Source organism: Astyanax mexicanus, chromosome 1, assembly GCF_023375975.1.
Source record: "Astyanax mexicanus isolate ESR-SI-001 chromosome 1, AstMex3_surface, whole genome shotgun sequence".
Taxonomy (NCBI): Eukaryota; Metazoa; Chordata; class Actinopteri; order Characiformes; family Acestrorhamphidae; genus Astyanax; species Astyanax mexicanus.
This window is the reverse complement of record NC_064408.1, coordinates 47,486,420-47,499,493: the sequence shown is the minus strand read 5'-3', so window position 1 is coordinate 47,499,493 and position 13,074 is coordinate 47,486,420. Positions and strand designations below refer to the sequence as shown.

Below are 13,074 nucleotides of genomic sequence, written 5' to 3'. Positions count from 1 at the left end.
GTTTGGGTTGATGGCTTGTGATCATCCGTCTTCCTCTTGATTATATTCCAGAGGTTTTTAATTTGGCAAAATCAAAGAAACTCATAATTTTAAAGCAGACTATTTTTTTCCCAAAGCTGTATGTTTACAGTTGCATACATATGTAGGCAGACTTACATGTGCGTACATCTCATAGACTGTAGTCAATGGTACATTTGTATTTTTGCATGAATCTATATGTGGAATTATTTACTTTTATATATCTGTTTTAGGGCTTGTCCACATGTGTATCCATATACAGACCACTCGCATGTGCACACTTGTGCTCCACGAGCTGGTCTCGAGCTCCTTCCTGTCGCAGCGCGGCGCGTAAGCAGCGCGACCCGGAAACTCTCGTCGTCCGCTCTCTCACATGTGGACGGAGGGTTTTAACAGTGACGGGCTGAGCTCCTTCTGTCCTCCTCTCTCTGACTCTCACAACAGTAAAACACACAGTAACGAGGGATGAGTCCTCCCGTTTTCGGAACGTAGAGAAGCAGCAGTAGCCCGTGTTTACCGTCCCCCTCCTTCACCCCGCGGAGGAGCTGCTGCTGCTGCTGCTGCTGAGAGCAGCATGGAAAAGCTGGAGCTGAGCCTCACATCACTGACCACGATCTCAAGACATGTCGACAAAAGCCACAACGAGCTCAGCAAGTACCTAAGCAAACAGGTAAGAGTCGAGCCGCTGCTGCTGCTGCTGGAGGGATGAAAGGAGAGTGTACGGGCTCTGTGGGGCTCTATCTGTGTTTGGGTTTGTGGGTGAGGGTCGTGCTGGAGTGTTGTACCCCTCTCAGTGTGTCTGTGTTTACATCTGCTTTGGGCTTAGAGGACTAAATACAACCGAGCACATCTGTGGAATCAGAAAGTCAGAAAACTGCAGGTCTGCAGAGATTTATTCACTTAATTACTGCACAGATTCTCAGATTTAACTAAACTGTCCTAACGCTGTCACAGCCGGTGGCGGCGGCGGCGGCACGCGCTCCACGTGTGTTTTCCAGATATGGCTAAAAGGCTAGCTAACCTAGCGGCGCCTGAACCAGCGCTCAGCACTCAGTCTAGCTGCTGCTGCTGCTGTTTACAGCCCACATGCTCAAGACTAGACAACATTCAGGGTTCAGGGGTATTAATAGAGGGCCCCCTCTGCTTTTCTGTAGTAACAGCCTGTGCTCTTCTGTCAAGGCTTTTTACACTACACGTCAAAACATTGCTGTGAAGATTTGATTGCATTCAGCCACATAAACATTACTGATGCAGCTAGTTTTCTCTTTTATGAGGGGTCCTCTGTGATATTTTATTTCTGTCCCGAACAACCACGTGTGCGTTTTTCTTAGATGTCCTCTGAGAAAATTACAGGCTGAATTACATACTGTTTTTTACCTGAACTCTGTGGTCCTCCGCTAATTTTAGTCCTGTCCAGACTCACATCTCTGAGATTTGTCACCTCACGTTTAATAAAATAGCTATTTGTCCACTGCTAAGCATGTAATACACTTTGGGTGCACGTTTCCATGGTGATCCACGTAAACACAACACCTAGTGGAAATGGAGGAGCTACTGAACTTTGTCTCACCGAGAAAGTCAAAAACTCACTGGTCCTCCTGTTTTTTCAATTGCAGTCCGGATGCAGTGAGTTTTATCACTAAGTAGAAGTGTGAAAATTTTTCACAGACATCCCCCTGAAATACTAATCCCATCTGTATAGGGCTATAATAACATTCATTTCAGGGAGGAGAGGTAGATGCATATGTTATTATCAGTAGCATGATTTCACATTGAACAAGCTGTGTTAATGCTGTAAATAACAGCAAACCTAAACTGAGTTTTATGTGTGCAGCAACAGAGGGAGCTTTTCACATCACATAAGTATGCTAGAGGTAGAGTAAGACATAACTAGGTATTGTGTGTGTGCTCCACAGGGAATACACACAACAAACTTCTTCTTAGCCTGGGGAGAAAAATGAGTTCAAGCAAGCAATTAGTGAGGCAAGCCTAAGGTCCTGATATTTACCATACCAGAGAGTCGTCCAGCAAGAGTCATACATTGTATATCCAACAAAGCAGGCAAAAGAGTAGTCAAAAATGCAAAAACAGTCAGCAGCAGGTAATTAATAAAATGAGCAAGGCAAAAGACAAAAAACTGAGACTACTGTAACAAACCCATAGAACACACTGTAGAAGGAAAATTAGAATCGATACTCAGTAATGATCTGAGCAAACCAAGGGGTATATATACTATGGAAAACAAGTGGAGACAATTAGTAGCTTGGAGGGCAGGAACACTGAAGCGTCGTGTGATCAGTGGAGTCAGGGAAGTCCGTTGTGAGTCCATGTTGGAAAGTCTATAGAGAACAGTCCAGAGTCGTCAGCTGGCAAACTGACAACTAGGGCTGGCCCGAATAGCGTTTTTTGAGCTCCGGATATTCGGCACTGATTCGAAGCGAATATTCGAATATTCGTTTTTTTTAAAAAAGAGGTAAAAAAAAAAAAAGCAAATCACGGCCCCTTTAATCCACTGAAAAATGTTCAATTTGCTCTGACCGACGAGTAGGGCTGTCCCTAACGATTATTTTTTAAACGATTATTCTAACGATTATTTTTTTTCGATTAGTCGACTAATCTATTCATTGAGAAACATATTTAAATAATTATTTTACGTTTTAAAGCAAACGATAAATTACTATATTTATATATAATAACAACAACAACACAAGCCTACTAAACCAAACCCCACACTTATAATCACTTACATGTACAGCACGTTGTTTAGATCTATAACGCTAAAAATGGATAAGCTCCCATACACCACAACCGTGTGTTGCACTGTTTTCTGTGACCGCTAGATTTTGTGACCACTGGCAAGTAGTTCTCAGCAGACCGGTGCACTGGCCGATTTGAAACGTGTTCGTTTCTAATGTTTACCCCGACTGGCCAAAACGGTTCAGTTTAGGGCTGAGGGTAAGGTGTAGGTATAGAAAGCTTCCGTTTTGCCAATGAACGCTCATAACCGTGAGCACTGGTCACAAAATTCCGACGGTGACAGAAAACGGTGTGACACCGCAGCGCCGACGGCGCTAGCTAAAATAACTTAAGGCAGCTAGCTTAGCTAAACACCTGAACTTATGAATAATGCTACTGTTTCTGGAAACTGCGAAATGCCATGCACAAATATAAACCAAAAATGTATAATTTCTGCCTGTGGCAGGTTTAAAACCTTTGGTAGACAGCCTTAAGTCTTTTTAAGGACACCCGCGGAGACCCTGATGTAAACGGTAACTTACTGTGTGACCCTGTTGACATAGTGCTCCTGGATGTTTGCGCTTCAAGTGCTCCTTTTGCACATATGGCAGAGGACCACATTGTTGCCCTTTTGCGTGAAATGCTCCCAAACTTTAGATGCCCGCTGGCGTTTTTTTGTAGCTGGAGATTGCTCTCCGGAGTCCAAGCTCTCTAGAGCTTAGATTCTCTGCCCGAACCCGACATGACCCGAGGCCCGCCCGTAAATCCGACCCGGGCTCCAGAAAATAGTCCGAGATGTAGGCGTCTGTTTTTTAATTATATTTTTATTTAAAAAAAAATAACGAAAACTGAAAGTGAAACTAAACTAATTTATTTATAAGCGCTGTTTTCACTACCGCAGTTCTACAGCGGGGGTGTTGTGCCGATTCTGTCCGCGAAGCGGGAGTCAGATTCAGCAGAGAGTCGGATTCGGCACAAACGCGGCGGCACCTCGCGGTCCGCGGTGTCAGTTGTAAGCGCTCGCGCTAGCCGCAAAATACGGCAGAAAACACTGAGGGAGCTGCAGACTTATGAATGGGACTAGAATATGAGCACGAGGAGATCAAAGAGAACCTTCACCTGTGAGTAGAACAAGCAAATCTCTCTCTCTCTCTCTCTCTCTCTCTCTCTCTCTCTCTCTCTCTCTCTCTCGCCTGTGGTTAGGCGTGGTGAAGTGAGGCACAATTGTGACGATTTGCTGCTCTAATCAATTCAGTGATTGCCGTGGACAGCCCAAGTTCCGAATTAAGGACGTTAAACTCTTTTTAGCTGCTCCGGTTTTTGTGGTGCTGCTGCTTTCTCTTTTAGAGAAAGCTCCTATTAGCTCCTATTTTTTATTTTATATAAAGCTCTGATGTGATAATCACAATGTTGCTAAGTAACCAATTATTATTGTTCACTAAAGCGAACGAAATAGCGAAAACTGAAAGTGAAAAAAACATTTGTGTTAACTGAATCTAATAAAAAAGGTAATTAAAAGGAAAAAACATAACTATCTCGAACTGTATTTTGTGTTTATAAAACTAACTAAAACGAACTGAAATTACTGATAGAATACCCTCATTTTTGTGTTTAATTTATTTATAAGCGCTGTTGTACAGCGGAGTTGTACAGCGGGCAGTGTTGTGCCGAGCGCGCGGCACCTCGTGGTCCTTTAGTTCTTGTGTAAAGCGCTCGCTAGCAAGCCCACCCTAAAATGAACAGAAAAAATAAAAACAAAATAAAATTAAACTATAATAAAAATGAAAAATGTAATCATGTAGCTCTGGGCGCACGTGAACGCCTCCGCGTTTGACTTGCAGCACTGTGTGTAGCTGTTCTTAAAAAACATTTAAATTAAATAATAGTTCTATGCTTCTATGTTAGAGTGTTAATTAACATAATTCTGATTATATTTCGCTCATTCAATCAGCCCAAAAACAGACAGTTTATGGGGCGGATCGGGTCCGGCTCATAATGACAGTTCATGGTTCAGGCTTGGGCAGAACGTGCACGGGCTCCGGCTGCGTCGGGTCTGATTTTTTGCGCCCGATCTAAGCTCTATTCTCTTTTGGTGAAGCTGTTATATTAATACAATTTTAACGGGCATTAAATTGTTGTTTTTGTCCATTATTTTGTTTAGTTTATATATACATATTTCCTTTGAGTGTGGCTTGGTTTGTTTAATTTCATCCCCAGACGCGTTTTTCATTTTTTTCCGTTTTTTTCAGTATTACAAGTTTTAGTAATTTTCTTTGGTTGTGTGGAGAATTTCGTTTTGTTTTTTTGAAATTCGTTAGATTATATTTTTGTCAACATTTTGGGTTTATTTTCGTTTGTTATTTTTCTAATAATAATAGTAAATGCATAATTGATTTCCTTTTTTTGACGGGCGAATAATAAAAAGTAACGCAATAGTTACTTTTACTGGTAACTAATTACTTTTATAGTGGAGTAACTCCGTTAGTAACGAGTAACTATAACTAATTACTTTTTCAAAGTAACGTGCCCAACACTGCTCGTTACCGCGCCGCAAAAAAATAGCTTATTTTAATCCCGCGCCCGCCCGCCACATACACATTTCTGCCGCTCCCGCCCCACGTTTCTAATATAAATTGAATAAACTACATTTAATGCTTCAAATTTACTTATATATTTATTAAAACAGCAGTGCTGAATAGTGCGGTCCCGTTCCTTACCCTAGTCCAAACACCATCGGTGTGTGCGTGTGTGTGTCGGTCCATCCTGCGCGTTGAGAGTTTTCTTTAGGTTTTTTTTTTTACAATTATTACAGTTTTCTTAACTATTTATTAATTTGCTCCCGCATCGTCTGGATTAAACTCCCGCTCCAACCAATAACAGTTCAGTTCTGTCCCGCGCGCAAGATATTCTGACGGGACCCGCGAGAACAGAAGTGGTTAGAGTGAGGTGGAACTCTGGAAAGGAGAAAAAAACGAATATCCGAATACCAATATTAAAAACCGAATACCTACTCAACGAACGAATATCCGAATACCCGAATATTCGGGTCCAGCCCTACTGACAACATCAGAACTGAAAGGCGGCTGATTTTTTTATTATCATATCAATATTAAACATATGTTATTGATCAAAATGAACATGTATATCATATTTTGGCCATATATACAATATTTTGGACGTATTGTCCAGCACTAGCACCAAGATTTGTGTTTGTTACATTGTATACATCATCTCTGTGTGCTGCATCGTGCTGTGCTTGTCACTATTTGGTTTGTAGCATGTTGTCAGTTTAGTGAGTTGCCATTTCAGGTGTTGTGCTGAATTCTGCCTCTCTGCCAGAATTCGACTCCCATTAGACTGTAACATATTTCCTGCGGATTCCTTTTATTTCCGCTTAGAAATAAGGGGTAATCTTCAGTTGCAGTAGATACAGTAGTCAGAAACATAAGCGTTTCCATCCATATTGCTGTGTGACTTGCATGCATGTAAAGGGGAGTCCGAATTTTGGCCCAGTACTGCTTTATTTTTTTGTGTATTATTAATATGATGACTACCTGCTTAAGTTTCCTGAAATTAGTTAGAAAGTGCAAACCATCTTAAAAAAGAGTTTTTTAACTATACCATGTTTAGGTATATCTGTACCATCTGGTCTTTTGATAAGACCAAATTGTGGTCGTTTGGTCCAGACCATAGTTTGTGACACTTTTCACAGCTGTTCTTTTGGTTCGGACATAACAGAATAGGCAGAAAGTCTGGACCAAAAAAGGCCAGTGTTAAAGCACCCTTAGTTGTGGTGAATTCTGGTTGAAGTCACCATCACAGGGACCTTTACTGAGTTTGTTTTAATATCAAATCTCTCTGAGTTGTGTAAATAATGATCCCCTCTTTTAAAGTTCTGAAATAGATTCACAATAATAAATGATATTATTATAGACATTAGCCTTTATTATAGACATTAGCCTTTAACCCGGGGGTCGGCACTTAAGTTTGGCTGCGGGCCAGATATTTTTCAAGCTTTGTGGCAGTGGCGGGCCACAAAAAAAAAATGTGTTTTGTAAAATGAAGTGTAATAGGATGGAGTGCTACAGACTAGTAGCTCTCCAGCCCAGAGGGTTGTTAAAATGTATTCCAGAACAGTTCAATTCAAAGCAGGTAAACCCAAGAAAAAAAATAAAATATAAATAAATACACTGTTCCTCACGCGGGATTGAACCTTCGCCAGGGTCGCGGTCCAATATATTATCACTGCCCCGGCTAGTAAATTGGGACACAACAGGGAAAAAAAACGCCTTTATAAGGAGATACGGAGGACAAGAACGGGTGGAAAAACGAGAACGGGCTAAAACTAAAGTCATGCCGAGCGCGACAGAGAGACAGGCGAAGAGTGCAAACAAAAGCTCGCTAGAGAAGCATTTTATTATTATTTTTTACATTATTGTCCATTATAGTTCAAACAACCTCACGGGACAGATGTTTTATGCTTGTAGGCCACATCTGGCTCGTGGGCCACCTATTGCCGACCCCTGCATTAACCTCTATCAGCTAGAAGAGATTCTGAGTGATGAGAATGATGTGTGCTGACCTTTTTTTTTAATACTGATAGATATGGAGCCAACAGGACAGGCAGTGCATCCTGGGGTGTCTAGCTCAGCTCCTGCTGGAGAAAGATTACACCCTCCTCCTCGCCCGGCACCTGCGCCCACTGATCCTGGACCTGCTGGAGAGGAACGCTGAGAGGATCAAGACGGACGTCAGGCTCAATCATGACCTCCACGAGCGGCTATGCGTGGCACTCAGCAAGCTCCTCAGCGTCAGTCCAGATGCTCAGGCGTGAGTTGGACCCTTCTTTTTTTATGTTGTGTGTTGATAGACTTCATCTGGGTTTGAGAAGCAGGTATACAGGGCCAGTTTCCATGACAGAGATTTCCCGGACAGAACCTAGTCTTGGACTGTACAGCGGTTTGAACTGAGATTTTACATTGAAAGGAAAATATACTTTAAGACTAATCTTAATCCCTGTCTGTGAAACTGCCCCATAGTGTTATAGTGTTAAGTTATGTTTTATTAGTATTTAATATATTCACGATATTACGGGGTATTGTACTGCACAGCATTGCAGAATGAACCACGCTTACTGCTTTTAATTGCACTTGTTTTAGTCAACTATCCCCACCATGATTCCTGAAGTATATTGCGATTATTATTGCTGTTGCAATAATGTGTAAGATTCACCTACATCACTGTATTTAGGTTTAATCATAGTTCTATAAATGCAGTGCTGTGTTTTTCAGGAGGTGTACTGTTGTTGCAGTGAACTGCTTGGTTGAGTTATTACTTTTTGAACTGTAAATGATCATAAGCATTTTAATTGACAGTGATTGGAAGTAGGGTTGTCACGATACCAAAATTTTGACTTCGATACCGATACCAACTGTAGTATCACGATTCTCAATACCAAAACGATACTTGGAAGAAAAAAAAAACAATAAAAATATCTGAACATAAAATGTTTATTTTTGACTGAACTGGATTGAACACTGAACAATTGGTGCAAACGTTTTTATTCTAAAATGAAACATTTGAACAAAAAACAAGTTTCGTTATTATAACCTTAACTATAACATAATTATCTAAACACTTCCTAAAAACTAAAACTAAAACCAGAGGTAATGGTAGCCTGACTATGTGAACCTGACGGGCGGGCAGAAGTTAAGTTCTGAATAAGGAAAATAAAGAGACTGAAGAACATTACAATGTTATGTTCATTTTAACACTGCTCCGTTTTATTAATCAACCGTTTACCGTTTTTAATAAGCAGTCGCTAGTAAATCTTAGTAAAACTACAGACAGAGTGTATCTTGACTAACTCCACTAACCTGTCGACTTCTCAGCTCTTTGTAGAGATCAGGGTGCTTGTCTGCTATTATGTTAAATAACACTGTAACATAGAAGCATAGAACTATTATTTAATTAAAATGATTTTTAAGAACAGCTAAACACAGTGCTGCAGGTCAAACGCGGAGGCGTTCACGTGCGAGAGAGAGAGAGACACAGAGAGAGAGACACAGCGAGAGTGAGAGAGAGATTTGCGTGTTCTGGTGTAAGCTTCTCACAGGTAAAGGTTCTCTTTTATTTCCTCGTGCTCATATTCTAGTCCCACACATAAGTCTCCCTCAGTGTTTTCTGTCGTATTTTGCGGCTAGCGCGAGCGCTTACAACTAACACCGCGGACCGCGAGGTGCCGCCGCGCTTGTGCCGAATCCGCTACTGAATACGACTCCCGCTTCGCGGACAGAATCGGCACAACACCCCCCGCTGTAGAACTGCGGGAGTGAAAACAGCGCTAATAAATAAAGTAGTTTAGTTTCACTTTCAGTTTTCGTTATTTTCGTTATTTTATTTAAAAATAAAAATATAAATAAAAAACAGATGCCTACATCTCAGACTATTTTCCCACACTTCACTCCTCGCGCCCGTTTTGTCCACAAGTCGCGGACGAGAGACATCTGTTATTTTAGCCGTCGCCATTCTACACTCGCTGCTGCTCTGCTGGCTTGCGCATGAATCGATTCATTTGTTCAGAACACTAAGTTTATCTGAATCCTGCCACACCGACTGCTGCGGTGTGAATCAGTTTTCTTATGAACTGAATCAAATCGCGCCTACTAATTTGACTCATTTGAAGCTAGTGACTGGGCTATATACAGTATCGAAAGCATCGAACGCTAAAGAACCGAATCGTTTGTGATGACGTAGTATCGAAAAAGAATCGAACCTTCGGTACACCGTGCAACTCTAATTGGAAGTTCTGTTCTTATGCAGTTAAATGGGATTGTAGCTAATCCATGCAGATTAAAATGCTTATAGATTTAGTGCATACACAAGCAAATCACTAAAAGCACAATTTAGCAAAGCAATTAAATGTCTGTAGTTTTTATAACTGTTTATAACTGTTTTATAGTATAAAATGCCAACTTGCAATAGTTATGAGTTTTTTTCTGAGTTTGAATCAGCTGCCCTTTTAGTTGATTAGTCTAGAATGTATGCTATGATGCTCACAAAAAAACTTATGTTTACTGAGTTTCTAGGAAGCACTGAATGAGTGGTGTGTTTGTTTTGTTATCAAGTTTTAGTATCTTCATCATATCCTATAGAGCACCTTTAACTGTTGCAGCACTTGTTGCACTTCTATCAAAGCAAGCAGTTCACTCTGGCCCTGTTCTCCCACTCTCTCAGGTTCGCAGCAAGGTACTTCAACAGCGCCCCGCCCGTCTTTCAGAGACTCTTCTTCACCAGCGAAGAGTCCGCCTCCATCCAGTATGGCCCCCGTCGCATGAAGCTGCGGGACCTGATGGGGGCCACTCTTCGCTTCCTCCAGAGTGATTGTGAGAAGTTTCGAGTGCTGTGGGACTGGAGCGCCTGTATCTCACAGCTGCTCACGAGCGACGTCATGGTCCGAGGGTAGGGATGATTAATTTCGATGTAGAACTGTTTTGCATAGGTTTTGCAATATTGATTGATTGTGTGTTAATTTGATGTTTAATTTTTTAAATAATTTGCATTTTTTTATTCTTTGTTTTTTTTTTCTGTAGTTACACTGCACAGTGCCTTGCTTTGGTGTCCCACATGACTGATAACCAGAAAACAATCTTCCTAAGGAAGGTTCTCTCCAGTGAGGAGATTCTGCATCTAAAAATGAAGTAAGTTTATTGGTCTTGCTCGTGGTAAACCATGCATAACATAAATTAGTGTCGCTTAATAGTAAGTAATACAACATCTATATTTTATGTAAATCTATTTTCCTGTTAGCTGTGAGTGACTCTGTTCAGCTGACTAAGAAAAAGCTGGTTAATTGACTGTAGCAATGAACCAACAGTAATTGTAGTTACTGTGTAAGTGTGTAAAATTACTGTGTAATACTCATACTGATAATAATAAGCTTGGAGTTTTGGCTAAGCGTCATTTTTAAGCTGATGGTGATTTTGGTAAGTTATTGGACTTGTGTGCTATCTGTTTGCATTGTTTTAGGTCATTAGAAGAGGCCCAGCAGCTTGAAGTAGAACGAGCTCTGGTGTTGGCCAATCAGGGCTCAGTAATGTGGCGTTTGGAAAGAGGAAACAAGTTCTCCAAAGGTCAGGTGGTGTCTGAGGACCTTTCTCAGACTGTCACCGCTGTGTGTGGAGTGATTTTGCCAAGACTGACTCCTCGACGGGAAGAACAGGTTAGAAAGAAGTCCCTGAAATATTAGACGAGTGGTCAGAAAACCACCTTCCAGCCAAGTTTAGCTCCAATTCAAAACTCCCAGCTCCAAAACACTGCAGGTTTTAAAAGGTCTTGTTTGGTGCTGATTAGGGGTGAACTATGTCTGAAGGATTGGTGATCACTGTATTAGACTATGAACAGGATTTGTTTCGTACTTCCATAACGTGAAAATATTTTCCATGAATCATTGGCGTGTGACAAAATATTAATGTTATGTTGTGATATTTTGTTTTGCAACACAGTATAGATTTTCAAAAGCACTATAAATGTTTGCATGTTAAAGCAGCAGTCTTTAAGTTTTTTTTTTTGTCTTTTAAAATAAAAGTAGTATTGTTTCTGAGTGTGGAGAGGGCAAATTATTGTAATTAATGGCAACAGTGTGCTTCTGCCACCATTCCTACAAAGCCACATTTATTCATTTATCTGAGGAAGGAACCATGGTTCTGCTAGTCCTCACTAAAATGATTAGATTTATTCACTCTGAATAGGGACTGCACCACAAAGCACATACTTTTTTTTTTATCATTCTCAGCGCAATTACACATTCTCACCCAAAACTAAAGGTCTGTCACTTTAAGGTTAGTGGCAGATAGTGGTTTGTTTTATGTTGTGTTGTGTTTTATGTATTATATCACAAAGTTCTTGCCAATACACAGGCCTAATGGATCATGGTGTCACAGAGGGTTACTTCTCTTATTCCTAATGACAATTCTAATGTGATGGCAAAGACTATTGGTTAACATGATGTATGTGACCTCGTAAAGGTTCTTGTATCTTGTAAGCAATCAAATCCTCACAGCAATGCTCCAAAATCTAGTAGAAAGTAGTCGCTCAGACATTTAAGATATTTACTCCAACAAAAACAGGATAATCTTGGTAATCTAGCTAATGCCTAAATGGTATTGTGTCATTCAATAACAGTCTTAAACTCTGAATACGTGAGACTGATTTTTTCATAGCTTAGCTTTGATGTATAAATGTTATGGACTGTGAATGAAGGAAACTGGGGTTTTCACTCTACTCTTTTTTTATTTTTAGACATGTTTAAGAAATCTGGTGCTAGTGGATTCGAGCTGTCGAAACCTCAGACGACTTGCCATGGCTGTAGCATCCCAGAAGCCTGTTCTTCTGGAAGGACCCATTGGCTGTGGCAAAACAGCCCTGGTCGAATATCTAGCAGCTGCAACTGGACACGTTAAGGCCCCTGATATCCTCAAGGTTCAGCTTGGAGATCAGACAGACAGCAAGGTGAGAGTTTGTGATTCGCTTAAGGAGTTTGTTTTTAAATATAACAATATGTTCTGTTAACAATAAAATAAAAAAACACATTTAAAACTTCATCTAATGTCACAGAATCGTGCAAATCTGTTTAATTCTGACTAAAATATTTCCTTTTTCCATTAAATTCACGCATCACTCTGTGTGCAGATGTTGCTGGGGATGTACCGGTGCACAGATATTCCAGGGAAGTTTGTATGGCAGCCAGGGTCCCTCACTCAGGCAGTGTCGAAGGGCCACTGGATCCTCCTGGAGGACATCGATCATGCTCCTCTGGATGTGGTGAGTGTCCTGCCATATTAAATCTCCTCATGTAAAATTCACTAATTTCTTTTTTAATTTATTAGTAAGTCATGTATGCTAATGTTAACAATAATATACATTTTGTCATATTTTTATCACCTTAACTTTAATGTATCTGGTACCTGACAGTTAAATGCAGTGCACTTCATTTTTTGCTTCTAGAGAACATGTAAAAATACATATATAATACATGTAAAAATATATATATATATAAAAGTAGGATTAATTTTCTGAAAATATGGTTTCTGATTAGTTAATGTTTCTAACAGATGTTAAAATTTGTAACTTTGTAAAACATTGTACATAAGAGCAGTATTTAAGTTTTCTTTTTATTAATGCTCAAATGACTCAAATGTAGTTTTTTGCCCAGTATGTCATGATCTATTCAATATTATTTTTATTAGTATTCCTCAACAACAGTCCAAATGTTTTTCTTTCTGTTTTCGGGGTTTTTCTAAATTACAGCATTAATCTAAA

At 40.2% G+C, this 13,074-nt stretch overlaps 1 protein-coding gene across 1 annotated transcript in view; it reads left to right on the top strand.

The window, feature by feature from the left end:
- Positions 1–357: 357 nt before the first annotated feature.
- The window catches only part of mdn1 (midasin AAA ATPase 1), a 95,175-nt gene continuing 82,458 nt past the window's right edge, over positions 358–13,074 (top strand). The window contains exons 1-7 of the mRNA XM_049479329.1: positions 358–688; positions 7,358–7,584; positions 9,991–10,215; positions 10,347–10,454; positions 10,783–10,975; positions 12,055–12,264; positions 12,445–12,576. Coding sequence (XP_049335286.1) covers positions 593–688; positions 7,358–7,584; positions 9,991–10,215; positions 10,347–10,454; positions 10,783–10,975; positions 12,055–12,264; positions 12,445–12,576 — 1,191 coding nt within the window. The 5' untranslated portion in view covers positions 358–592. The remainder of the gene's footprint in view (positions 689–7,357; positions 7,585–9,990; positions 10,216–10,346; positions 10,455–10,782; positions 10,976–12,054; positions 12,265–12,444; positions 12,577–13,074) is intronic.